General features: G+C 44.8%; 1 protein-coding gene across 1 annotated transcript in view; it reads right to left on the reverse strand.

The window, feature by feature from the left end:
• Positions 1-5,885: 5,885 nt before the first annotated feature.
• selenou1a (selenoprotein U 1a) overlaps positions 5,886-26,649 on the reverse strand; it is a 34,892-nt gene continuing 14,128 nt past the window's right edge. The window contains exons 4-6 of the mRNA XM_060841829.1: positions 13,260-13,400; positions 12,711-12,875; positions 5,886-6,636 (exon numbers count right to left, since the gene is read on the reverse strand). Of these exons, the coding sequence (XP_060697812.1) occupies positions 6,529-6,636; positions 12,711-12,875; positions 13,260-13,400 (414 nt within the window). The 3' untranslated portion in view covers positions 5,886-6,528. The remainder of the gene's footprint in view (positions 6,637-12,710; positions 12,876-13,259; positions 13,401-26,649) is intronic.

Here is a 26,649-nt window from a genome sequence, read left to right on the forward strand (position 1 = left end):
AAAGGCATAGCCTCTGATTTTGAAAAGTTGATCTTGTAACTGGAGAAAAAGCCAAATGGACTAATACATTGTATCAAACAGGCACTGAAACTGCCAAGTTTGAAAGAAAAATGAGAACATCATCTGCATATAATGTGACCTTATGCACCTTTGACCCTACCCTTGGGGCAGCTATAGTAGGGTCCCCGCAAATGGCCTCTGCCAGTGGATCAATCACCAATGTGACAAGCAAAAGTGACAGGGGACAGCCTTGCCAACCGCCCCTACCAATGTTAAAATTATCAGACCTTATACCATTAGTGAGAACTGCTGCCAGCGGATCACTGTAAAGGACTCTTACCCATGTAGTAAACACTTCACCCAGGCCAAACCAATCCAGGGTTTAAAAAAGGTCCGGCCATTCCACCCGGTCAAATGTCTTCCCCGTGCTGAAGGAAACCACCAACCCTTGAATTGACCATCGCTGGCACACTTGAAACATGTTAAGCAATCTCCTAACATTATTAGACGATCTGTGACACTTTTTAAAGCCCGTCTAATCCTCCTTAAAAATAGAGGGAAACACCCTTTCCAACCTCAACGCCAGAGTCTTCAATAAAATGTTAAAATCAGAGACTAAAAGCGAGATGAGTCTGTAAGAAGCACAGTCCTCCAGGGCCTTCCCTTTCTTGAGAATAAGACAGATATTAACCTCTCTCAAGGACGGCGGGAGACAATCCCGACTATATGAGTAGTTATACATGTCTTCCATCGGTCCTGACAGTACGTTTACAAATTCTTTATAAAACTCACTGGGCAAGCCATCAGGGCTGGGCACTTACCACTTTAGGGTTGCCTCACTGCCTGCTGTACCTCTTGGGCTGTTATAACGGAGCACTAAGGAGAGATGCCTGTTCAGCAGACACCCCAGGAAGATCCAAATTTCTAAAAATAAATTCCATCTTATCCCATCTGTCCTCACAGCATTCAGACTGTAAAGTTCAGAGTAAAATCTCCGAAAGCCTCATTGATCTTTTTAGCATCATAAGTAAGAGTCCCATTCTCTTCCCTAATAGAAGCATTTCTTCTTCCTGACCAAATATGCCAAGTATTTGGCATACCAGGTAAATACCCGGCCTATCACCATGCTCAAACAGCCTCTGCTTTACAAAGGAAAGTTTCTTCCTTGCTGTATGCGTTAATATGGAGTTTAAGGTGGATCATACAGCTGTGATCGCTGCAGCTTAGTCACTGATGGTGTACTGTAATATGCTATCTCAGCTGCCTTCAGTCATGCCTCAAGCAGACGCTGCTGCTCTCCCTTCTGGCTGGCAGAGTATGTGATAATTATCCCTTTAGCATAGGCCTTAGCAGTCTCCCAAAGAATGGATGGATTACTAGCTGTACCCGAGTTGGTGGCTAAAAAAGCTTCAAATTCCCAAGAGAAGTATTCTACAAACTTGCTGTCCTTGAGGATGAAGGGTTCCATTTGCCAGTACTGCGAGCCCACTGCATCATCCTTAATCTTAACCATTAAATACACCGCTGCATGATCAGAGATGGCAACATTCCCAATCGGACAGGATACCACCAAATCTAAAAAAGTCGTGGGAGTTAGGAAACAATCAATCCTTGTATGGCATTTATGAGAATTGGAAAAGAATGTAAAATCTCTGCCCATGGGGTATAAAAGTCTCCAAACATCTACCAACCCTACTTCCCACATAGATCACCCAACTGCTTAGATTGTGAAGAAAGCTTTGGGGGGCCTTTGGGCATTCTATCCAGCACAGCATCCATAAGGCAATTAAAGTGCCCCCTCCATGCTGCCATACCAAGGCCATCAGCTTAGATAGTGCATCAGTCAGAAATTTAAGAGGGTGGGCCAGAGGACGGCTGACATTCAAAATACCATGTTCCTCGACATGTATAAGGGTCTTAAGAATAACAAAGCAACCATATTCATCTTTAACACAATCTATTAATTTAAATGAGAGACCCTCCTGGATGAGTATAACCACTCCTCTGCTCCTAGTACTAAAAGACGAGAAAAACACCCGATCAAACCCATCCCTTTGTAACTTCAAGTGATCCTTGTCATTAAAATGAGTCTCCTGCAACAGAGCAACATCCAACTTCTCCTTTCTAAGGCTCGACAACACCTTTTCTCTTTTAACTGGGGAATGAATCCTTACGATATTCCAGGTGCATCATTTAAGAATGATGCTAACCATGATCCTTTACAATCACCTTTGACTTGCCAAGAGGAAGGATTTATCTTGCAACATGCTGAGCATACTCAAAGGGAGACTCCTAGAGCCTATTTACAAAAAAAAACTAACTGCAAAACACAAAGGCACTTAATGGGGGAACTCTACCCTCAGCCCACAAAGGGAGCTTACATTTCCCACACACACCTCCATCCCCACTCGCAGCTCCAGCCGCACCCCAAACCAAGCAATGGAGGAAACCAAACAAAGGACAATGTAAACGCAAAGGTATAACAAAAACAGTGAACACTCTGCCCATCCCCCATAATACATCAGTATCTCCAGCTCTGAGAGAAGGAAACCCACCAACAGCTTCTTTGGGAAAAGAGTGAAAGTACAAGAAATAAAAGCAAGACAAATAAAACAGACACTATTGTCCATGTCCATAAATACATCTACATTATTTTAAAGTGTCCAAGAAGTTTTTGGCTTGCTCCAATGAATCAAACGACCGCACAGTCTCCTCGTAAGTAATATGAAGCACTGGTGGGTATCTCATTGAATATTGAATACTGAGGTCCTTTAACTTTCTCTTGACCTCAGACGATTTCATCTTATGGATCACTGCCGCAGAAAAGTCCTGGAAAAACATTATCTTAGGTCAGGGCCTGCGGATCTCTCTCCAACCTTCTAGAAGTTTCCATGACTCTCTGCTTGTCCCTGTAGCATTGAAATCATATCAGAACTGGGCAGGGCGCTGACCCTGACTGGATTTGCACACCACAACCCAGTGAGCTCTGTCAACCTTCACCTGGTCTGCCTCAGCATCCCAGCCAAGAAATTGTGGCAACCAGTCTTCAAGAAAACTTGCTGGTTGCCCATCCTCTATTCCCTCCAGCGGGCCAACGGCCCGGATATTTTTCCTCCTACCACTATTTTCCATGTCATCGACTTGCTCAGTCAGGGCCCGAACCTGTTCCTCAAGGGCCTGTATCCGCCCTGCCGAGAACTCGACCTCAGTCTCTGACACCGCAGTCCACCACTCAACCTCTTCAACTCGTTTCCCGAGCCCTTCCAACTCCTTCTCATGCTTTTGCAGATGGGGTCCAGTTGTTTACGAGTCTCTTTCCTCATCTCCTGGATCAGCGTTCCTCCACGATGTTCGGCTGTGCAGGCATTTCTTTCACAGCTGCTGAGGGAGCTGCAGTTACTTCCCCAGTTGTAGTCTCAGGCCTGCCCTATGGTTTCAAGTGTCCCGAGTGGTGAGACTTGGCCATTTGCTTCTCTTTAGTCATTTTCACACGCTCAAAAAAGGATTTAAATGGTTGTATTACCATTTAAACAATTTTTCCCAAAAGATACTAAGGTGGGGGGGGGGGGTGAAAAAATATTACTACCCTGGGTTGGGTGCAGAGCTCAGCAAGGCTGATCAATTCAGATCGGTGCCATCTTGAATCCTAACCCCCCCGCCCACCCCCCCTTTCTTCAATGTTGATGAAGAGTCATTAGACTTGAAACATTGAGTTGATTTCTCTCCGCAGATGCTGTCAGAAACACCGGGTTCTCCAGTATTTTCTGCTCTCTTCTGCAAAAACAAGTGAGTCAATGCTTTTCTCTGGAACTTTCAAATGTGTTTTTTGTCCCTCTAGTTGACTGCTAATGCAATGCTTCTAAAAGCCCTGATTTACCTGCCTGCACCACACTCTCAGATACTATATTCCATATCCTAAAAACTGCGAGCTCGAAACAATCTTTCTCATGTCACTATTTTGCTGACCTGTGCAACAACCTGTTCAACACCTTCACCCTATGGGAACATTTCTCTGTATCAGATTTCCACATCACTCCTGATTTTGAACAAGTTTCCTCACAATTTTCTCCAAGGAAAGCAGTCCCAACTTCTCCAAATAATCCATCCGCCTGAAGTTTCTCACTCATGGAAACATCTTTCCTTCTCTAATGTCTCTTTGTCCTCCCTAAAGATTGAGGCAGAATCAGATGCTGTAGCTGGACCAGAGTTTTATCCATCTCTCCATCACTGGGATTTAACGGAGAAGGACAAAGCAGTAAAACTATTGTCTTTCTTGTACACCCCAAAATGTATCTTTTTTATGCCTAATGCAATTGTTTCCAAAGTACTGATCATTTCCATAGTTTTTCTCTCTGGCTTAGCAAGATCCTGAGGGCAGAGGTATTTTGTTAAGGCCGTCCTCTGTAATCCATTGCTATTGGGTTTATCCCAACCATGTGGCTGAAGCCCTCTGGCACAACACTGAGCCTTTTCTGATACTGCACCTAGGTGCAGTGAGGGGTAGGGGGTGACCTCTTCTCTACTGACCTCAGAGCAGTCTCCTCAGTCAGGGGCAGGAAGCGGCGCTCTTCTTGGGAAGAGAAAAGTGGCATTTCCCTGGATTAGATCTTGCAGGGAGGCACCATGAAACCATGTGCCCACATGGTGTCTCCTCTCCAGCCGACTGCCAGCACCTTGGCACAAAGTTGAACCATGGGCTGAATAGGAGTGGGAAATGGTGATTCAACTGCACCATTGCAGTCTTCCCTGTAAAAATGATTTATTTTTAAATTTAAAAAATTCTTAAATAAAAAGCATCTGTCTTTCTGGCACTGACACCTAAGTTGGCATTTCATTTGCCTCAAATTTCATTTGCAGAACAGTTTGAACTTTTCCAACCTGTCCAAGTCACCAAGTCCCTCATCTTTGAAATCGTTCTTGTGAATGTTTTCCACGCCCCTTTCTGATACACTAACTGTGTCGCCCAGAACTGGATCTAACCCTCCAGCTCAGGGTGAATCAGTGTTTATAAAGATTGAATAGAACTTTGCTCTTGTACTCAACGCCTCTATTTACAGGATCATGCACACTGTTTCAATTACACTCACCCGAGTACCTCTCAAAAACACTCCACAGTACTTTCTGGAACTTTATTGCAGTTAATCTAAATGATTTTCTTGCTACAACTACAATACCGGGCCTCTCTTGAAGCGAAGTGCTTGGCGAGTGACAAATGAAAATTTGAATGGATAATATGGTCCAAGTTTATAAACAGAACATCAAACCTAAGGTCAGACTGAGTGACAGCAATAGTTCTCAGCATACACAGCGATTGCCTTCATGAACATTATTCCCAGCATATGGCACTGCCCAGGAGATGCTCCCTTCCCAGAACTGGGCAATGTGTAGAGAACACCAGCATGAACACCATTCCTAAGGGAGTTATGGTACAGTGGTAATGTCCCTGAGTTCATGGACTCAAAACCCACTTCAGTGGGTGGTACTTAAATTGAATTAATGTCCACAGAACTAAAAAGCTCATTTCAGTAACAGTAGCCTTGACAATTATCATTGATTATTGTTCAAAACCTACTGATTCACTCATACCCTTCATGGAAGCAAATCTGCTGTCCTTATGCAGTCTGGTCAACATATGGCTCCACGCTCAGCCATGTGAAACACGCAGTTCCACGGCATTTAGGGATAAGCCTAGTCAGTGATGCTCACATCCCACTCGAGTGTAAGAAAGGTGGCACTGACCAGTGAATGCCCTTTTCAGCAGGGGATATTCAGGATGTTCTGGCACAGTGCCCCATTGGTTCCCCAACTGCTTCAACACAAGGGGGTTAATCTGTAGTTTGAGAGCTATATAAGATTTGAAAAGAATCAATAATTAGGAAGTGAGATTCTTGTTGAAATGAATAACAATATTCTTTTATTGTGATTAGGTTCAGGTTACAGAACAGTTTCCACTTCAATTCAGTGCCAGAAATTTATTCCTGACCCACTCTGTAAATATCAGGTCATGAACCAATGGATTTAGGATCAGACCTTCATTAATACAGTGCAGGGCAACAACACACAGCAGCCCCAAGAAACACAGGGTGAAGGGCAGAAGGCAGAGCTCTTGAGGCTAGATAGCTAGGTTCGGGAGGCAGTGAGGCAGGGTTCATGTGGAGTGGCACTGGAGGAAGAATTCTAGGGAGTTAGGAATACAGTTTGGAAGTGGGAAAAGGCAAAGAGAAGGCAGAAGGAGAGGGTTTGGAGGGAGCAGAGTTTAGAGGGGCCGGAGGGACAAGATTTGAAGGGAACAGAGAGGCAGGATTTGGAGAGGCAGAAGGAGAGCATTTGGAAGGGGGCAGGGTTTGGAGGGGGTACAGGGTTTGGAAGGGTGGAGGGAGAGGGTTTGGTAAGGACAGAGCTTGGAAGGGACAGAGGGAGAGGGATCAGTGAAGCAGTGGTTGGGGATCTAGTAGTGTGCAAGAATTACTTGATACTGAACAGCAGTTTCACTGTGCCATTTCCTGTTGATTTTCAGTTGCTGATAGTCTATTTATCGGTGTTTCTCAGAGGCCTGACCTTCCTGGCTGCTTCAAGGACAGAGTGGATATCAACAGCGTCACCAAACTCCTTCTCCCGGTGCTCCAGGAGGACTCCCTGCGTGAATACAATAGCAGCTGGTATCAAGGTCAGGAGCAGCAGATAACCTGGTTCCACCCCTAACCCTCCTCCTCCTTTCCTATTCCCAAGTCCTTTCCTTCTCCCACACCCTCCCTTTCAAACTCCCTTTCCTCATGTCCCTGACCAACCCACTCCCCTCACCCAATGTCCTTCCTCATTCATTGCCCTCTCTCACTCTCCATCACTTCTCGCACATCATCTTCGCTCACTCCCCTCAACAGAGGATAGAATGCAGGTAAAGCAAAGTACTTCAGAAGGCAAAGGGAATGTATGAGGTAAAAATAATGACTGCAGATTCTGGAAACCAGATTCTGGACTAGTGGTGCTGGAAGAGCACAACAGTTCCAAACAGCAGTTCCAAAGTGCAGCGAAATCGATGTTTCGGGCAAAAGCCCTTCATCAGGAATAAAGGCAGTGAGCCTGAAGCGTGGAGAGATAAGCTAGGGTGGGGTGGGGTGGGGAGAAAGCAGCATAGAGTACAATGGGTGAGTGGGGGAGGGGATGAAGGTGATAGGTCAGGGAGGAGAGGGTGGAGTGGATAGGTGGAAAAGGAGATAGGCAGGTAGGACAAGTCCAGACGAGTCATGGGGACAGTGCTGAACTGGAAGTTTTGAACTAGGGTGAGGTGGGGGAAGGGGAAATGAGGAAACTGTTGAAGTCCACATTGATGCCCTGGGGTTGAAGTGTTCCAAGGCGGAAGATGAGGCGTTCTTCCTCCAGGCGTCTGGTGGTGAGGGAGCGGCGGTGAAGGAGGCCCAGGACCTCCATGTCCTCGGCAGAGTGGGAGGGGGAGTTGAAACGTTGGGCCACGGGGCGGTGTGTTTGCTTGGTGCGAGTGTCCCGGAGATGTTTCCTAAAGCGCTCTGCTAGGAGGCGTCCAGTCTCCCCAATGTAGAGGAGACCGCATCGGGAGCAACGGATACAATAAATGATATTGGTGGATGTGCAGGTAAAACTTTGATGGATGTGGAAGGCTCCTTTAGGGCCTTGGATAGAGGTGAGGGAGGAGGTGTGGGCACAGATTTTACAGTTCCTGCGGTGGCAGGGGAAAAGTGCCAGGATGGGAGGGTGGGTTGTAGGGTGCGTGGACCTGACCGGGTAGTCACGGAGGGAATGGTCTTTGCGTAAGGCGGAAAGGGGTGGGAAGGGAAATAGATCACCTGGTGGTGGGGTCTTTTTGGAGGTGGCGGAAATGTCGGCGGGTGATTTGGTTTATGCGAAGGTTTGTAGGGTGGAAGGTGAGCACCAGGGGCGTTCTGTCCTTATTACGGTTGGAGGGGTGGGGTCTGAGGGCGGAGGTGCGGGATGTGGACAAGATGCGTTGGAGGGCATCTTTAACCACGTGGGAAGGGAAATTGCAGTCTCTAAAGAAGGAGGCCATCTGATGTGTTCTATGGTGGAACTGGTCCTCCTGGGAGCAGATACGGTGGAGGCGGAGGAATTGGGAATACGGGATGGCATTTTTGCAAGAGGTAGGGTAGGAAGAGGTGTAATCCAGGTAGCTGTGGGAATCAGTGGGTTTGTAAAAAATGTCAGTGTCAAGTCGGTCGTCATTAATGGAGATGGAGAGGTCCAGGAAGGGGAGGGAGGTGTCAGAGATGGTCCAGGTAAATTTAAGGTCAGGGTGGAATGTGTTGGTGAAGTTGATGAATTGCTCAACCTCCTCACGAGGTGGCACCAATGCAGTCATCAATGTAGCAGAGGAAGAGCTGGGGAGTGGTGCCGGTGTAATTACGGAAGAACAACTGTTCTACACAGTCAACAAAGAGTTAGGTATAGCTGGGGCCCATACGTGTGCCCATGGCTACTCCTTTGGTCTGGAGGAAGTGGAAAGATTCAAAGGAGAAATTGTTAAGGGTGAGGACCATTTCGGCCAAACGAATGAGTGTGTCAGTGGAAGGGTATTGTTGGGTATGCCTGGAAAGGAAAAAACGGATGACTTGGAGGCCCTGGTCATGGCGGATGGAGGTGTAGAGGGATTGGATATCCATGGTGAAGATGAGGCGTTGGGGGCCGGGGAAACGGAAGTCTTGGAGGACGTGGAGAACGTAGGTGGTGTACAAACGTATGTGGGAGTTCCTGGACTAGGGGGGATAGGACAGTGTTGAGATAGGTAGAGAGGAGTTCAGTGGGGCAGGATCATGCTGAGACAATGGGTCAGCCAGGGTGGTTAGGCTTGTAGATCTTGGGAAGGAGGTAGAACCGGGCAGTGTGGGGTTCCCGGAGTATGAGGTTGGAAGCTGTGGGTGGGAGATCTCCTGAGGTAATGAGGTTCTGTATGGTCTGAGAGATGATGGTTTGGTGATAGGGGGTGGGATCATGGTTGAGGGGGCAGTATGAAGAGGTGTCCTCGAGTTGGCTTCAGCAGTGTAGAGGTCAGTGCGCCAGACTACCACTGTGCCCCTTTATCCACTGGCTTGATGGTGAGGTTGGGATTGGAGGGCTGCACGTTGTGAGGGTGAGAGGGGTAGACAGGTTGAGGCGGTTAATGTCCCAGCGGCAGTTGGAAATGAAGAGGTTGGAGGGCAGGTAATAGGCCAGCGTGGGGTGTATATGTATATTCCTCCTATGTAAGGAGGAATATACATATATCAGTAGCAGTTCATATGAAGAGATGGTCTTATGCAGTGTATTGGAGGTGGGCGAAGGGGTCCTCGGAAGGTGGGCGGGAATCCTGATTGTGAAAGTAAGCTCGGAGGCGGAGGCGACGGAAGAATTGTTCGACGTCACGGCGTGTATTAAATTCATTGATGCGTGGACAGAGGGGGATGAAGGGGAGTCTTTTGTTGAGGACTGATCGTTCGTCCTCAGTGAGGGGGGAGGTCTGGTGGGATGGTGAAAACTCGGCAGGGCTGGGAGCTGGGATCTGGTGTGGGTGTGGAGCTAGGAGTGGGGTTGGAGCCAGTACCTGGAGTGGATGTGAAAATGTATGCCTTAACTGCAAGGAGATGGAGCTTTAAAGGAGGGAAGCTTTGCTCCAATTGTGTAGGGCGTTGGTGAGACTACACCTGGGGCACTGTGTTCAGTTTTGCTCTCCCTATGTAAGGAGGAATATACATATATCAGTAGCAGTTCATATGAAGAGATGGTCTTATGAGAAAAGGTTGAGCGGGTTGGGCCAATGCTGATTGGGGTTTAGCAAGGTGATCTAATTGAAACTGATAAGAAAAAGATTGGGGAGGGGGGGGTGCTGACAGGGTAAATACTGAGAGGGAATGCCCTCATGTGGTATCTAAAACTAAAGGGAACAGTTTGAAAATAAGGGTGAAATGAACAGGTTGAGGGCAGGTAATAGGCCAGCGCAGGGTGTCAATGATGATGAATGACTGAGGATGAATTTGCTCTCTGAGAGTCATCAATTATCGGAATTCTCTTCCTCAGAGAGCAGTTGAGGCCAGATTATTGGAGATGTTGAAGGCTGAGTGAGACAGATTTCCAATCGAGAAGGGAGTCAAAGATAATGGGGACTCTGCAGAAGTGGAGTTCAGGCCACATTCACATCAGCTGTGAACTTATCGAGGAGCGGTACAGGTTGAAGGGGCTGAATGGCATTCTCTTGGAGGCTTAGAATCTTACATAATTGCCCTTTTGTATGGAAGCAGAGAAAGGGGCTGTAGTGATGGGGCTTTAGGGAAATGTCCATGCACAAGGAGATCAATAGTTTGTATTACAATAGAAGGACTTTCTTCTCAGATAACCCTGAGCCAGGCAACTGCCTTTGGGGCTTCTCATTATTCACCGTCACCCTTCTCTCTTTGCCCCCTTCTCCTCACTGACACTGTTTACTGGCTCCTATAGGAGTTCATTTTAGTCAAAACTACAGGTTTTTAACTGTTGGTTTAAAATTACCTGGGCCAACTGCCAACAATGCTTTCTTTTATTTTTCCTTCGATTTTGACTTCATTAAGCTAGTGAGTTTTGAAAAGATTTGTAGCTCAGTTTGAGGTTCTGGATGTAGGTCTGCTCGCTGAGCTGGAAGGTTCATTTTCACACGTTTCGTCACCATACTAGGTAACATCTTCAGTGACCATCATTAAGCTCTTGATCTTCACTCAAATTTAGCTTTCAAATGTATGGATTTGTCTGAGTATCAACTTTATGTTTCTGCACTAAACTACATTAATCTTCATTGGAATGCACAGGACGACATTGGGTTGCACTGGCCTACACAGGGCTTCACTGGTCTACATGGGACTAGACTGGGTTGTACTGAAATACACTGGTCTACATTGGGTTTCATTGGGGCCTCACTAGACTCAGCTACTCTATTGCTTTTATTTTAAAGTGACCTCATCGGTCAACACTTCCATCATCTGGCTCTGCAACTTTGATGGCTAAGTTTTTCAGGTCAGCCATCCTTAGATTTCTGGCCAGAATGTCATGCCTCTGAATATTCCTCTTCAGTCTCTGAATTTTGTTATCCCGGCCAATTCTGCCTCCAGCTTTCTGCCTCCTGACCTTTGCTGTAAACCCCTGGAGTTACTTTCCAGCAGGAATATGTCCCTCCTTGTGTCATACAGCTTCTGGTACCCTTGCCCTCTACACCAGAGTTTGTGATGCTTCATGCTAATTCCATACTCTATCAACTGTGACGTCTGACCTTATCACTGAACTAGTGTTATTATCTTCTCTCTATTCTATAAAATCACACCATTCTAATCTTGAGACATAATGTGAATTTGCCTCTGCCCATTCCAGTCTGCATCCTGTCCATCAATGCTGAGACAAACTGTTGCTTCAGGTCCCATTTTCCTCTTTACTCCTTATCACTCCCCAGATGCCTTCACCCGGGTGAACAGAACAATAACAGTTAGTCAGGCACGAGGGTGTGGTCTTTATGCCTCACCCTTTGAGGATATGGGGGTACTGAAAGGAATGACAAGTAAACCCTCTCAGGTCATCCCTGTCCCCACCCTTCTCTAGGATCTGCTCCCATCCCAGCCATCCTGCCAACTCTACAATCCCCCTCCCACTGCCTCATGTCAGTGGCATCCCAAAACAGATAGCTCAGAGTGGGAGCGAGGTTGAGAATTAAAATGACAGGTTACTGGGAGCTCGGGTACATGCTTATAGACCGAATGTGTTCCTCAAAGCAGTCACTCAGTCTGTGAATGGCCTTTCTAATGTAGAGGAAACCACATCATGAGCAGGCAACATTGAATGAAGCTGAAATAAATTTCTGTTTCATTTGGAAAATATGCTTGAAGTATTTGCAAGATGAGAATGGAGGAGGTAAAGAGAGAGAACTTGCATCTCCTGCATGCCATAGAAAGATGGCAAAGAAAGGAACGGCAGCATTGGGTTGATTGAAGGTAGAACCAGTCCCTTCAGAGAGTATTTCAGTACAATCCAGTCTAGTCCCATGTAGACCAGTGAAGCCCTGTGTAGGCCAGTGCAACCCAATGTCGTCCTGTGCATTCCAATGTAGGAGAGGAAGGGGAGATGTGTTTGGGAGTGACACACAATGATCCGCTGATAGGGCTGGAACTTCTGGAATTGAGGGGAACGGTGAGAACAGAAGCGCATTAAAATATAGAATGGACACAGTAGAGCACCCTGTTAACCATGGTGAACAGATTCTTTTGTTGGGGGAAAGAGAAGAAAGACATTTGAAAGTGCAAATATAGAAGGCTGCACCATCCAAACAAATGTAACAGGGACTCGAGTAACTGGGAAAATAGAAGAGGAGTTTTGAGAAAGTATATTGAAGGTAACTGTGGATGCACTGGGCTTAGGATGTCTATTACCAGAAATGGAAAAGATGGACTATGTATTCAATGAAAGTAAGCTCCTGAGGGGAAATAGAGGTATTGAGGGATTAAACATCCATGGTCATTGCCAGCATAAGCATGAAAGAATGAACGAACGAACAGTCTCTTTCAGTTTATAACTTTTCTGTAGTTAAAGTCGGGAAATTGTTGGAAATGATACAGACTTAAGAACATGGGGTGAGAAAGAAATAGAGGTGAGATAGGAAGAAACCGGTTCAGTGGATCTACCATAACAGTCCTGTTTGTGAAGCTTGAGAAGGAGGCATTGCATTTCCTGACCTGATCTCCAGCTCCTAAAACAAATACTCCTCCAAGGATGAATCCTTCTCCATCTGTATTTCCACCGAATCCCTTTCGCCAGGCTCGCAAAAAATTCCTCCAAACACCCAGACGTAAAAGGCCAAGGAGTCCCATGGTGCGTTTGTTTGGCCCATAAAAGCGTTTCTAGAGATGGAACAATTCATACAGCCAGGCATTAACTGGATGGCAAACTGATACTGGCAACAAATGAACTCTGCAAAACATTCACTCCCATTCATTTCATAGAACACAATCTATTGTTGGCCAAATATCACTGATACACAAACAAACCAGATGAACACCTTCATGTAAACAACATGCCATGAACACACACATCAACTCACATGTAGATAAGACACAATAACAGACGCGCAAATGCACGCGCACACACACACATACACACACGCGCGCACACACACGCACATACACACACAGTCACCTATACAAGCAGACACAAAAACAGGCAGTTGCAGATTAAATATTTACATCCCATCACTTGCGGTTTCACAGGCCATGATTGACCCCTACCTCTTCATCCAGAAATATCTCGCCTTTGAAAAAGGGTTGGAAGTTCTTTAATTCATTATTGATATCTTCTTTGACGACTCCATACAGAGGGACCCCTAACTCATCAAGCTGGGGTTTTAGAGAGGAGATTTCGGTGGCCTCCTATAGCAGAAGGAGATGACATCAGTTCAGTATCATGTTTTCTGAATGTTTCAACCTCTTTGGGGAAGATTGGAAAAAGAGGCCAGGAATTACAATTTACCATCAATCACACCTATTTTATCTGGCAGCTAGCACAAACGTTACTCTGTTAATTTACAGACTAGTTGTATGAGAACCAAAACAAAACCTGCTAGTAAGTTTGAGTGAGACGAGCAACATTTAAAGCTAGCCTGAAATTCAGTCAATGCTAACCCCCAGGATGTTGATAGTGGAGGATGCAGCAACGGTAATGCCAAGGGGAGATGGATAAATTATCTCAATGGAATTGGGCATTGCCTGGCACTTGTATTGCACAAATGCTACTTTTTACTTGTCAGCACATCCTAAATATTGCCCAGGCCTTGCTGCATTTGGGCAAGGCTGTTTCAGCATCTGAGTGATTGCGAATAGTGCCAAAAATTGTGCAGTCATCTTCTGACCTTATGATGCAGGGTTGCAGGCAGGGAGAGAGGGAGTGAAACATGAAACTGGGGTAAACATGAACAGCCTCCATCCTCTCCTCTTCTCTGCCCAAGAACTTATTTACCATGCAGCTGGAAGGGGAAGAATTTGATCTGTTTTCCATTTCCCCATAAATTCACTCGATGCCAACTAAGAGAGTGCACTACCAGAAGTAAACTGGTACACCCGACTCTTTAGCTCAGTCTTCATCCCCTCTCCTTTTTGTGGAATTTAGGATTTGGGCCTCATCTGTCTCGCTCTCTAACTCTGCTTCTTAGTCAAAAAGACAAAAAAAAAAGTTTGAATAGCCAAGAGGTAAAGGGAAGCATACATAAGGTCAAGGCAGCTAAGAACAGAACGGGCCCTGGAGGAATATCGGAAGAGTAGAACAAGTCTTAAACGAGGAATCAAGCGGGCTAAAAGGGGTCATGAAATAGCTTTAGCGAGCAGAATTAAGGAGAATCACAAAACATTTTATTCTTATGTAAGAAGCAAGCGGGTAACTAGAGAAAGGATTGGTCCACTGAAGGATAACAAAGGAAGGCTGTGTGTCGAACCTGAGAGAATGGGTGAGATTCTGAATGATTACTTCGTATCAGTGTTCACTGAGGAGAGGAACATGATGAATGTTCAGATTAGAGATAGAAGTTTGATTAGGCTGGATCACGTTGACATAAATAGGGAAGGTGTGTTGGGTAGGCTAGAGGTTATTAAGGTGGACAAATTCCCAGGACCAGATGGGATCTATCTCAGGTTGCTGAGGGAGGCGAGAGAGAAAATAGCTGGGGCCCTGACAGATATCTTTGTGGCATCGTCAAATGCAGGTGAGGTGCCAGAGGACTGGAGGGTTGCTTATGTTGTCCCCCTGTACAAGAAGGGTAGTAGGGATATTCCGGGTAACTACAGACCAGTGAGCCTGACGACAGTGGTGGGAAAGTTGCTGGAGAAGGTACTAAGGGATAGGATCTATTTATATTTAGAAAAGAATGGGTTTATCAGTGATAGGCAACATGGTTGTGTGAGGGGGAAATCGTGCCTTACCAACTTAACAGAGTTCTTCGAGGAAGTGACCAAGTTGATAGATGAAAGAAGGGCTGTTGATGTCAAAAACATGGACGTAAGGTGTTTGATAAGGTTCCCCAAGGTAGACTAATGGAGAAAGTGAAGTCACATAGTGGGCAGGGGGTTCTAGCTAGGTGGATAAAGAACTGGTTGAGCAACAGCAGACAGAGAGTAGTAGTTGAAGAAAGTTTCTCGAAATGGAGAAAGGTGACCAGTGATGTTCCACGGGGTCAGTGCTGGGGGCACTGTTGTTTGTAATACATATAAATGATCTGGAAGAGGGCCCTGTTGAATATGATCAGCAAGTTTGCAAATGACATGAAGATTGGTGGAGGACCAGAAAGCATAAGGGACTGTCAGAGAATACAGGAGGATATAGGTAGACTGGAGAGTTGGGCAGAAAAGTGGCAGATGGAGTGCAATCCAGACAAACGTGATGTGATGCATTTCGGCAAGACTAATTCAAGAGCGAATTATACAATGAACAGAACAGCTTTGGGAAAAGTTGATGGGCAGAGAGATCTGGGAGTTCAGGTCCATTGTACCCTGAAGGTTGCTGCACAGGTGGATAGAGTGGTCAAGAAGGCATATAGTATACTTGCCTTCATTGGACGGGATGTTGAGTATAAAAGCTGGCAAGTCATGTTAAAATTGTACAATACATTGTTCGGCCGCATTTAGAATACTGTGTACAGTCTGGTCGCCACATTACAAAAGGATGTGGACGCTTTGGAGAAGGTGCAGAGAAGGTTCATGAGGATGTTGCCTGGTATGGAAGGTGCTAGCTATGAAGAGAGGTTGAGTAGGTTAGGTTTGTTTTCACCAGAAAAAAGTAGATTGTGGGGGGACCTGATTGAGGTTTACAAAATCATGAAGGATATAAACAGGATAGATTGAGAAAAGCTTTTCCCAGGGTGAAGGATTCAATGACGAGAGGTCACGCTTTCAAGGGGAGAGGTGGAAAGTTTAAGGGGGGGATACACGCTGCAAGTACTTCACACAGACGGTGGTGGGCGTTTAGAACGCATTGCCAGCAGGGTGGTAGAGGCAGGCACGGTAGATTCATTTAAGATGCGTCTGGACAGATGCACGAGTAGGTGAGGAGCAGAGGGATACAGATGCTTAGGAACTGACCGACAGGTTTAGACAGTAGATTTGGATCGGCTCAAGCTTGTAGGGCCAAAGGGCCTGTTCCTGGGCTGTAAATTTTCTTTGTTCTTTGTGCTCTGCTACACTGCACTTTTTAATGGACCCATTTGTTAACTACTTGGTTAAATTATTAATTTATTGCTCAACAATTGTTTTTAAATGTAATTTCTATTTACTATTGTGCTAAATCAAATCTTTTTTGAAATTTACTCACTAGACTAATGAGTGACAGACAAATTGAAATAGGATCCCCACCCACCCCCATTGGATAATCCTGCTCAGGACACATCCTTTTTCTGGGGTGCAACAATGTGCAGTAGTAAGAGTTGCCGACTTTAAGGGCATTTCAATGGTCATTGGATAAACATATGGATGAAAATGGAATAGTGCAAGTTTGATGGGCTTCAGACTGGTTTCATAGGTTGTTGCAACATCAAGGGCCAAAGGGTGCTGTAATGTTCTATGTTCTACAGTGACATGGTTCCTGGACATGTGATGACACCCAGGTACTTGGCTCTTCCGCCTGTTAAAGTTCTTAAAAACAGATCACTCTAAAAGTGGTAATACTCTAATATGTGCCTCTAACATGAGAAAACTAAATAATTGTTCAGTTTCATGAAAAATTAGAAAATCAAAGTGAAAGGAGAAGGTTAGTGACAGGGCTTATTGTTGCCAGAAAATAAAAGGAAAGAATAGAACGTGTGAACAGTATTCACATCAAGTATTCATAGAAATGTAGGGAAATTTGATAATCAAATAAATTTAAATACTTTGTATCTTCACACAAGGAGCATTCAGAATAAGGGGGATAAATGAACCGCGAAAATTGAGAAAAATGGATCGGATCTCATTGTCGTTTTGAAGACATCACAGAATCATAGGGTCTGTTTCTGTGCTGTACATCTCTTCGGCCCAACTCGTCCATGCTGACCAGATACCTATACCCAATCTAGTCCCATTTTCCAGCACTTGGCTCAAATCCCTCTAAACCCTTGCTATTCATATACCCATCCAGACACCTTGTAAATGCTGCAATTTTACCAGCCTCCACCACTTCCTCTGGAAACTCATTCCATCCAGGTACCACCCTCTGTGTGAAAATGTTGCCCCTTATGTCCCTTTCAAATCTTCCCCCTCTCACCCTAAACTTATGTTCTGGACACCCCTACCCCAGGGAAAAGACTTTCTCTATTTATCCTATCCATGCCCTTCATGATTTTATAAATCTCTATAAGGTGATCCCTCAGCCTCTGACACTACAAGGAAAACAGTCCCAGTCCATTCAACATCTCCCTATAGCTCAAATCCTCCAACCCTAGCAACGTCCTTGTAAATCTTTTCTGAACCCTTTCAAGTTTCATAACATCCTTCCAGTAGGAAGGAGAGCAGAATTGCACGCAATATTCCAAAAGTCGCCTCACAGCTGCAACATAACCTCCCAAATCCTGTACTCTATACTTTGACCAATAAAGGAAAGCATACCAAATGCCTTCTTCACTATCCTATCTATCTGTGACTTCACTTTCAAGGAGCTATGAACCTGCACTCCAAAGGTCTCTTTGTTCAGCAACACTCCCTAGGACCTTACCATTAAGTGTATAACTCCTGCTAAGATTTGCTTTTCCAAAATGCAGCACCTCACATTTATCTAAGTTTAAACATCCTTAGCCCATTGGCCCATCTGATCAAGATCCCATTATACTCTGAGGTAACTTTCTTTGCTGTCCACTACACCTCCAATTTTGGTGTCATCTGGAAACTTACTAACTATACCTCCTACGTTCACATTCAAATGATTTATATAAATGATGAAAAGTAGTGGACCCAGCACAAGTCATTGTCGTATTCCACTGGTCACAGGCCTCCAGTCTGAAAAGCAACCCCCCTCCACCATCACCCTGTGTCTTCTATCTTTGAGCCAGTTCTGTATCCAAATGGCTAGTTCTCCCTGTATTCCATGAGATCTATCGTTGTTAAGCAGTGTCCCTTGGAGAACCTTATCGAACGCCTTACTGAAGTCCATATAGATCACATCCACCACTCAGCCCTCATCAATCCTCTTTGTTACTTCTTCAAAAAACTCAATCAAGTTTGTGAGGCATGATTTCCCACACAAAGTTGTGCTGACTATCCCTAATCAATCCTTGCATCTACATGTAGATCCTGTCCCTCAGGATTCCCTCCAACAACTGAGAAATGGTCACAAGGAAATCAAAACTGGATTACTAACATTCTATAAAACTAACATGCATGAATATTTGACCTTTGGAAAGACAGGTGGGAAATAAAAGGTAGCACTGTTAACAGGAGAGGAAATGAGGATAGTGTGAGAGAAAATCTAGGCTTGAATGATGTAGAGCCCATTTGGATGGAGGTAAAAAAAAGCAAGGGAATGGAGACATTGATAGGATCCCTACAACAGTAGCCGCATTGCAGGAAAAGCTATAAATCAACAAATATAGGAGCATGTATAAAGACTTGAGCAATAATTATGGGTAACTTTAATCTTTATATTGATGAGATTAATAAAACTATAAAAGGTAGCTACAACAACAAATTAATGGAGTGCATCAGGGATAGCTTCATCGAACATAGATCAGTAGAGCCAATACAAGCCCTTCGGCCCACAATGTTGCGCTGAGCATTCACCTTTCCTAGATCAATATATCGTGGAGCCAACCAGGGTGCAGGTTATCTTGAGGAAAGTTTAATAAATGACCTTAGAGTCAAATATCCCCTAGGAAATTCTGGTCATAGCATGACAGAATTTAATATTCAATTTGAGAGTTAGAACTTAGGTTGGAAGCAACTGCATTTAACTTAAATAAAACAAATTACAATGAAATGAAGGTGCTCTGAAAGTTAGTGCTTCTGAATAAACCTGTTGGACCATAGCCTGGTGCTGTGTGATTTTAAACAATGAATTGAGGGCAGAGTTAGTTAAAATGAACTGGGCGGAGAGGTTAACAACAATAACAAACCAGAGGTAATTCACGACTCTCAGCAAAAATATATCCCAGTAAGGATGAAAGATTCTAAGAGAGGATACACCAAGGATAGCTAACCAAAGAAATGAAGGAAAGCATTAAGCTGAAAGAAAATTCATATAAAAGGAGGCAAAAGTCAGTTATAGCCCCGAAGACTGGGATAGATTCAGAATCCAGCAAAAGGGGACTAAAAAGATAATAAAGAGAGAGAACATAAACTGCTAGGGCAAACTAACGAGAAATAAACTCATTTTGTCAGTTTTTTAATTTAAATTTATGAAAAGGAAGAGGGAGGTCAAAATGAATGTAGGCCTCAGAGAAAGAATCTGGGGAGATAGTTATAGGAACAAGGAAATGGCAAAACAATGAAATCGATATTGTGCATCAGATGCTGGGGTGGAAGATACTTTGAGAATTCCATTCATATTAAAGAATTTGGTGGAGGAATTAAGTACTATCACCATCACTGGAGAAATGGTATTAGACAAGCTAATGGGGCTAAAGGTAGATAAGTCCCCTGGAATGGAGGTCTTGATTTTTTTTTTAGATTAGATTACTTACAGTATGGAAACAGGCCCTTCGGCCCAACAAGTCCACACCGACCCGCCGAAGCGCAACCCACCCATACCCCTACATATACCCCTTACCTAACACTAGGGGCAATTTAGCATGGCCAATTCACCTGACCCGCACATCTTTGTGACTGTGGGAGGAAACCGGAGCACCCGGAGGAAACCGACGCAGACACGGGGAGAATGTGCAAACTCCACACAGTCAATCGCCTGAGGCGGGAATTGAACCCAGGTCCCTGGCGCTGTGAGGCAGCAGTGCTAACCACTGTGCCACCGTGCTGCCCCAAATCTCTGAGGATTCTAGGATCCTGACAGAAACAAGTAGCTACAGAGATAGCTGTTGCATTGATTATAATTTTTCAAATATCCTTGGATTCTGAAGAAACACAAAAAGTATGTATATGATTAGGCCATTCACCCCTTCGAAGCTGCACCACCATTCAATACGATCATGGCAGATCATGCAACCTCAGTATTCCATTCCTACCCTTTCCTCGTATCCCTTGATCCCTTTAGCTGCAAGGACAAGGAGACCAAAGAGTCATGTCATACTCTCCAAATTAAATTTGGTACTGCAACCCCTCCAATACTATTTCTGTCCATAAAAAGCACTCATTTGGGTTAGATATTAAAACTTATTATTCAACTGTAATGTTCTATTGCATTTGTCTTATTTCTCTCTCCTGCTTTAATTAAATTGTTTAGCTTCCACTCATGTCGTGTACGTTACTCGATGTTATTCCCTTGGTTTTCTTGAGCTCTTATTTAACCTTGTCCAACTGATAAACAGCTACCCCATCCATTAGTTTAAAGACTTGTGATCATTCTATTCCTAGCTAGGTTCAGGTGGAGCCTGTCTGGTTGTGCATTCCTTTCTGTCCCTGCACTGGCGCTAGCTTTCCATAGGAACCCACATCATTCCTTCAGCCATGAAAACTTTAGAAGCTGCAGATGGCACTGCACTCCTCTCACCAGCTTATGCCTCTCTCCTTTCAAATACCTAAGAGCAGCCACCTGGTTAAACACTGATCTTGGGACCATACAGAGAAAGAGAAGCAAGACACTGGGAGCCCTCACACTTGTAGCCAATGCGCAACTCAGACTCTGGCATTGTGTGAAATTTAAGGGGAAGTATAGAGTCAGAAACTGAATGTGAGGAGTTCACCAGGACTGTAATGACAGCGAGGCAGGGAATGAAGTGAATGGCACATGAATCAGCTCAGGTTGCACATGGATTTTGCTGCAGGGATTCGGGGGGCGGGGGGGGCCAGTGGGTGATGATGTTGTTAAGGGCCTGGGGGCTCAGACCATAATGGGTCTATTCAGACCCAGTAGCCCCAGAAGCAGCTGGTGTCTCTTTAAGTAAAATAGGCAGATGGATGAGGATAAAGGTGGTGTTCAGTCTGAGAAAGTTCTTGCATTTAAACTGTAAATGAGTTATTGCATGATATGCAAACAAACAATGCTATCACAGGAAGTGATCTGTGTTCAGAAATTATATTACTCATATAATATACTGTGGTACATATTGGCACCAATGATATAACCAGGAAAGGGATTGAGGATCTGAAAAGTGATTACAAGAGCTAGGTTGGAAGCTGAAGAGCAGGACGAGTAGAGTAGTGATCTCAAGTTTACTACCGGTGCCACAAGACAATGAGGTGAGGAACAGTTAGTGAATTCAGCCTAACATGTGGCTGCAAGGCTGATGCAGGAGGGAGGGCTTCAGATACTTAGACCATTGGAATGCCTTCTGGGGAAGGTGGGACCTGTACAGGACACAAGTGTCCTTGGTAGGAGATTTACTTGTGTGGTTCACGAGGCTTTAAACTAGTTTGGCAAGGGTGTGGGAGTCAGAGCTACACATCTGAGAGGTGGGTAGTTGTAAATGGGGCCGTGACAGGATGCTGTGAATCTATCAGGAAGGTTTATCACGTGATGAAACAAAGGGATTAGTTAAAATGTGTCTGCTTTAAAGCAAGGAGTGTCAGAAATTAGAGCGATGAACGTAGCCTCGAGTACTGATCCATGCTCTATGACATTGTGGCCATAACAGACTTGTGGGTTTCACAGGGGCAGGAATGGTTGCTACATGTTCCAGGGTTTAGAACATTTAAAAAGAACAGGGAGGGTGGCAAAAGAGGAGGGGGTGTAGCATTGCTAATCAGAGAGTGCGTCACAGAAACAACAAAGATTGTTGACGAAGGTTTGTCTACTGAGTCAGTATGGGTAGAAGTTAGGAACAGCAAGGGAACAGCCACCTCATTGAGGGTTTTCTACAGACCCCCTAATAACAGTAGAGAGATTGAAGAACTAATAGGGCAAGAGATTTTGCAAAAATGTAGGGTTGTCGTTATGGGTGATTTCAACTTTCCCAATATCGACTGTACCCTCCTTAGTTTAGATGGTTTGGATGGAGCCATTTTTGTCAGGTGTGTTCAGGAGGGTTTCCTTACTCAGTATGTAGGCAGACCGACAAAGAGAGAGGTCATTTTGGATTTGGTGCTTGGCAATAAGCCAGGATAGGTGTCAGGTCTCGCGGTGGGAGAAAGCTCTGGTGACAGTGACCACAAGTGCCTCACATTTACCATAGCCATGGAGAAGGAAAGGTGCAGTTACTGAGGCAAGATATTTAATTGGGGAAAAGGAAACTATGACCCTATCAGACAGGAGTTGGGAAGCACAGACTGGGAGCAATTGTTCCACAGGAAGGGCAGAGCAGACATGTGGAGACTGTTTAAGGAGCAGTTGTTGTGAGTGATGCATGAATTCGTCCCTCTGAGACAGGAAAGAAGGAGTAAGATTAAGAAGCTTTGGATGACAAGAACAGAGGAGCTTCTCGGCAAAAGGAAGAAGGCAGGTGGAGGAAACAAGGATCTAGCACAGCTTTAGTGGATTACGGGCTTGCTAGAAAGGAGCTCAGAAATGGACTGAGGAGAGCCAGGAGGGGGAAATGAAAAAGGCTTGGCAAGAAGGATTAGGGAGAACCCAAAGGCATTTTACTCATATGTGAGGGATAAGGGAATGATCAGGGAGAAGATAGGGCTGATCAGGGATAGCGGAGGGAACTTGTGCATGGAGTCTGAGCAGATAGGGGAAACCCTAAATGAGTTTTTTGCTTCGGTTTTCACTATGGAAAGGGACCTTGTTGTGAACTAGAACTTTGAGGAGCTAGGGTACAGACTTGAACAGATCAAAATTGATGAACTTCTGGCAAACATTAGGATTGGTAAGTCCCCAGGGCCAGACCAGAATTATCCCAGGCTGCTCCAGGAAGTGAGAAAGTAGGTTGCTAAGATGCTGGCGAAGATCTTTGCTTCCTCACTCTCCACAGGAGTCGTACCAGAGGATTGGAAGGAGGCAATGTTTTTCCTCTTTTCAAGAAAAGCAATAGGGAAATCCCTGGCAATTACAGAGCAGTCAGTCTTACGTCTGTGGTCAGCAAGATTTTGGAAAGAATTCTGAGAGATAGGATTTATGACTATTTGGAAAAACATAGTGTGATTAAAGGCAGTCAGCACGGCTTTGAGAGGGGGAGGTCATGCCTAACTAATCTTATTGAGTTCTTTGAGGAGATGACAAGACAGATTGACGAAAGTCTAGCAGTGGGTGTGGCGTTACATGGACTTCAGCAAGGCACTTGATAAGGTTCCCCATCTTGGACTCATTCATAAAATCAGGATACAGGGAGACTTGGCAATCTGGATTCAGAATTGGTTGGCTGACAGAAAGCAGAGTGGTTGTAGATGGAAAGTATTCTGCCTGGAGGTCAGCGTTGAGTGGTGTCCCGCAGAGCTCTGTTCTTGGGCCTCTGCTCTTTGTAGTTTTTATAAATGACTTGGATGAGGAGGTTGAGGGGTGGGTTAGTAAATTTGCAGATGACACAAAGATTGGAGGTGACGTTGATAGTATCAAGGACTATTGCAGGCTGCAGCGAGACATAGACAGGGTGCAGAGCTGGGTTGAGAAATGGTAGATGGAGTTCAACCTGGATAAATCTGAAGTGATGCATTTGGAAGGTCGAACTTGAATGCTGAATATAGGATTAAAGACAGGATTCTTGGCAGTGTGGAGGAACAGAGAGATCTTGGTGTTCAAGTACATAGATCTCTCAAAATTGCCACCCAAGTGGATAGGGTTGTTAAGAAAGCATATAGTGTTTTGGCTTTCATTATTGAGTTTAAGTGCTGTGAGGTTTTGCTACAGCTCTATAAATCCCTGGTGAGACCACGCTTGGAATATTGTGTCCAGTTCTAGTCACCCTATTATAGAAAGATACACAGAGACTTTGGAAAGGGTACAAAGAAGGTTTACCAGGATGCTGCCTGGATTGGAGGGTTTGCCTTATGAAGAGAGGTCGACTAAGCTCGGACTTTTCTCTCTGGAGAGAAGGAGGAAGAGAGGTGACCTGATCGAGGTATACAAGATACTAAGTGGAATAGATAGTCAATACCCAGAGACTTTTTCCACAAGGCAGGATTGACTGGCACAAGGGTTATAGTTTTAAGTTATTAGGAGAAAGGTATAGAGGAGATATCAGACGTAGGTTCTTTAAGCAGAGAGTTGTGAATGCATGAAATGCTTGCCAGTAGTGGTGGTGGTTCAAGCAGAGCATTAGAGACATTTAAGCGACTGCTGGACATTCACATGACAGCAGTGAATTGAGGGGTGCATAGGTTTAGTTTAGATTAGATTAGACTTACAGTGTGGAAACAGGCCCTTCGGCCCAACAAGTCCACACCGACCCGCCGAAGCGCAACCCACCTATACCCCTACATTTACTCCTTACCTAACACTACGGGCAATTTTAGCATGGCCAATTCACCTGACCCGCACATCTTTGGACTGTTATTTTATTTTACATCAAGATTAATCCTTGGCACAACATCGTGGGCTGAAGGGCCTGTTCTGTGCTATATTTTCCTATGTTCTATGTTCTCTCTTACAGCCTCTTGATAAAGGGTCGCACTACTGATCATTGCATTCTTAAAAAAGTTAACACTTTTCCCCTTACCTCAGCAAACTCTGCAGATATTTCTTTATCAAAACTATGAGGTCACAAACAGTAGAAGGTAACAACCATTGATGCTATCTTATCAGAGCTGAGACAGAGAGGAGAACATGCTCAGGCCTCAGAACGATGGGGGTCGGGTTGAGGTCAACTCTGGGTAGCCCTACGTCCACCTCTCCCTGTCCCCTCACACCTACTTAACTCCCACACACTCCACCCACACCTACACATTCCAACCTTGCCATCACCCCCAACACCTATTTCCTCATCTCTAACACAGACGGAGGCCATTTGTTCAGCAGCCTCTGCTACTCCACTACGTTCCACCAGGCCAAGCTTCCACTAAGCTTTAAGAAATTAGATCTTTATTAAGTGACAGTTTTTAGCATTAACAATGGAATGCCTAATTAGAATTTCTATGCACAGTACAAGGCCACTTCAGTAGAGAAACTGCTTTCTCTCTCTCAGGAAATTACAGAAACAGTGTCTGCAAAAGTCAGGGTCTCTCAACTCTGTTTCCTTGTTGACATTCCTCTGCTGATAGGAGGGTGCCTTGTGTACCTGCTTATCTGTGCAAGTATTTTGAAAGCTCCAGGAGTTGATCCTCAGTGTGACGCAAACTATAAAGTTGACCTCAAGTTGGAGGAGCAAAGTGACGTTCCTGACTTTGCAGATCAACGGAGATATCAACACAGTCTGTGACAACCTTTGTCTGGTATCAGTGAACTGCCCTCAACTGTCATCTCCTGCATATTTAGCCATTGTAGCATAGCTAAACTGCTGCTTCTTAACAAAGGTAAACTATTTTAAAATTACTCATGAAAATGACTTACTTTTCAATAACTGGAGGCTTTCATTCTCAAATCTCAAACCCATTTATCCCCTCCCTCTGAAAACAACAGCTGCTGGAGATATCTGTGGATCAGACAGCATCATGGAGAGACAGCAAGCTACTGTTTCAGGTCTAGATGACTCTTCAGAGCTGAAATGAAGTGTGGAGGAGGCAGCATTTACACTATAGCTGGTGGGGTGGGGGTCTATGGAGGTGGTGGGGGTGTAGGGTGCTCATGGAGAAAAGATGTTGATAGTTCACATTAAGTGATGTGGAAATGGCAGAACAATGGTGTGTCTGAATGCCAGATTTAAAACAGAAGACCATCCCACTGGGTGGGAGGGGGGAGGCAACATGGTGATGCAGAATGTATCAAGTAAAGCTAAAAGGGAAGAAATGAGAGTTGGTTCATAATTTAAAGGTGTTGAACTCAATATTAAGTCCAGAAGGCTGTAAAGTGCCTAGACGAAAGATGAGATGTTGTTACAGAATAGACAAATAGGCATGCGAGCAGGACGCTGTGTTGAAATAACCAGCTATGGGAAGGTTGGGTTGTGCTTGCACACAGATGGAGGTGTTCACCTGATGAAGGAGCAGTGCTAGGAAAGCGTGTGATTTTAACTGGTGTTGTGTGTTTTATGACAATATTGAGTTCAATACCTTCAAATTGTGAACCAATACCCATCACTTCCCTTTCCTGTAACTTTACTTGTTACATTCTCTGTCACCATGTTCCCTCCCCCACCCCAGTGGGAATGTCTTCTCTTTCAACTCTGCTGTCAGACACACTATTGTTCTGCCATTCTCACATTCCGAAAACTTAATCTGAACTTTTAACTTCTTTTCTCCACCAGTAGTCTACACCTCACTACCACTACATCCCTCCCTCAACTGGAGCATAAATGCTGCCTCCTCCACATTTCACTTCGGCTCTGATGAAGAGTTATCTAGACTCGAAACACTAGCTTACTCTCTCCAGGGATGCTGTCTGACCCACTGTGATCTCTTCAATACAGATTGCAGCATCTGCAGTTATTTGACCCCCCCTCTCTGGTTTCCCCTCATGTCATCTCCAAAACATCATTGTCTATAAGTCTCACCCTGTACTACCTTGATGCTATTCCCAATAAATTGT

Source organism: Hemiscyllium ocellatum, chromosome 22 (assembly GCF_020745735.1).
Source record: "Hemiscyllium ocellatum isolate sHemOce1 chromosome 22, sHemOce1.pat.X.cur, whole genome shotgun sequence".
NCBI classification, from domain to species: Eukaryota; Metazoa; Chordata; class Chondrichthyes; order Orectolobiformes; family Hemiscylliidae; genus Hemiscyllium; species Hemiscyllium ocellatum.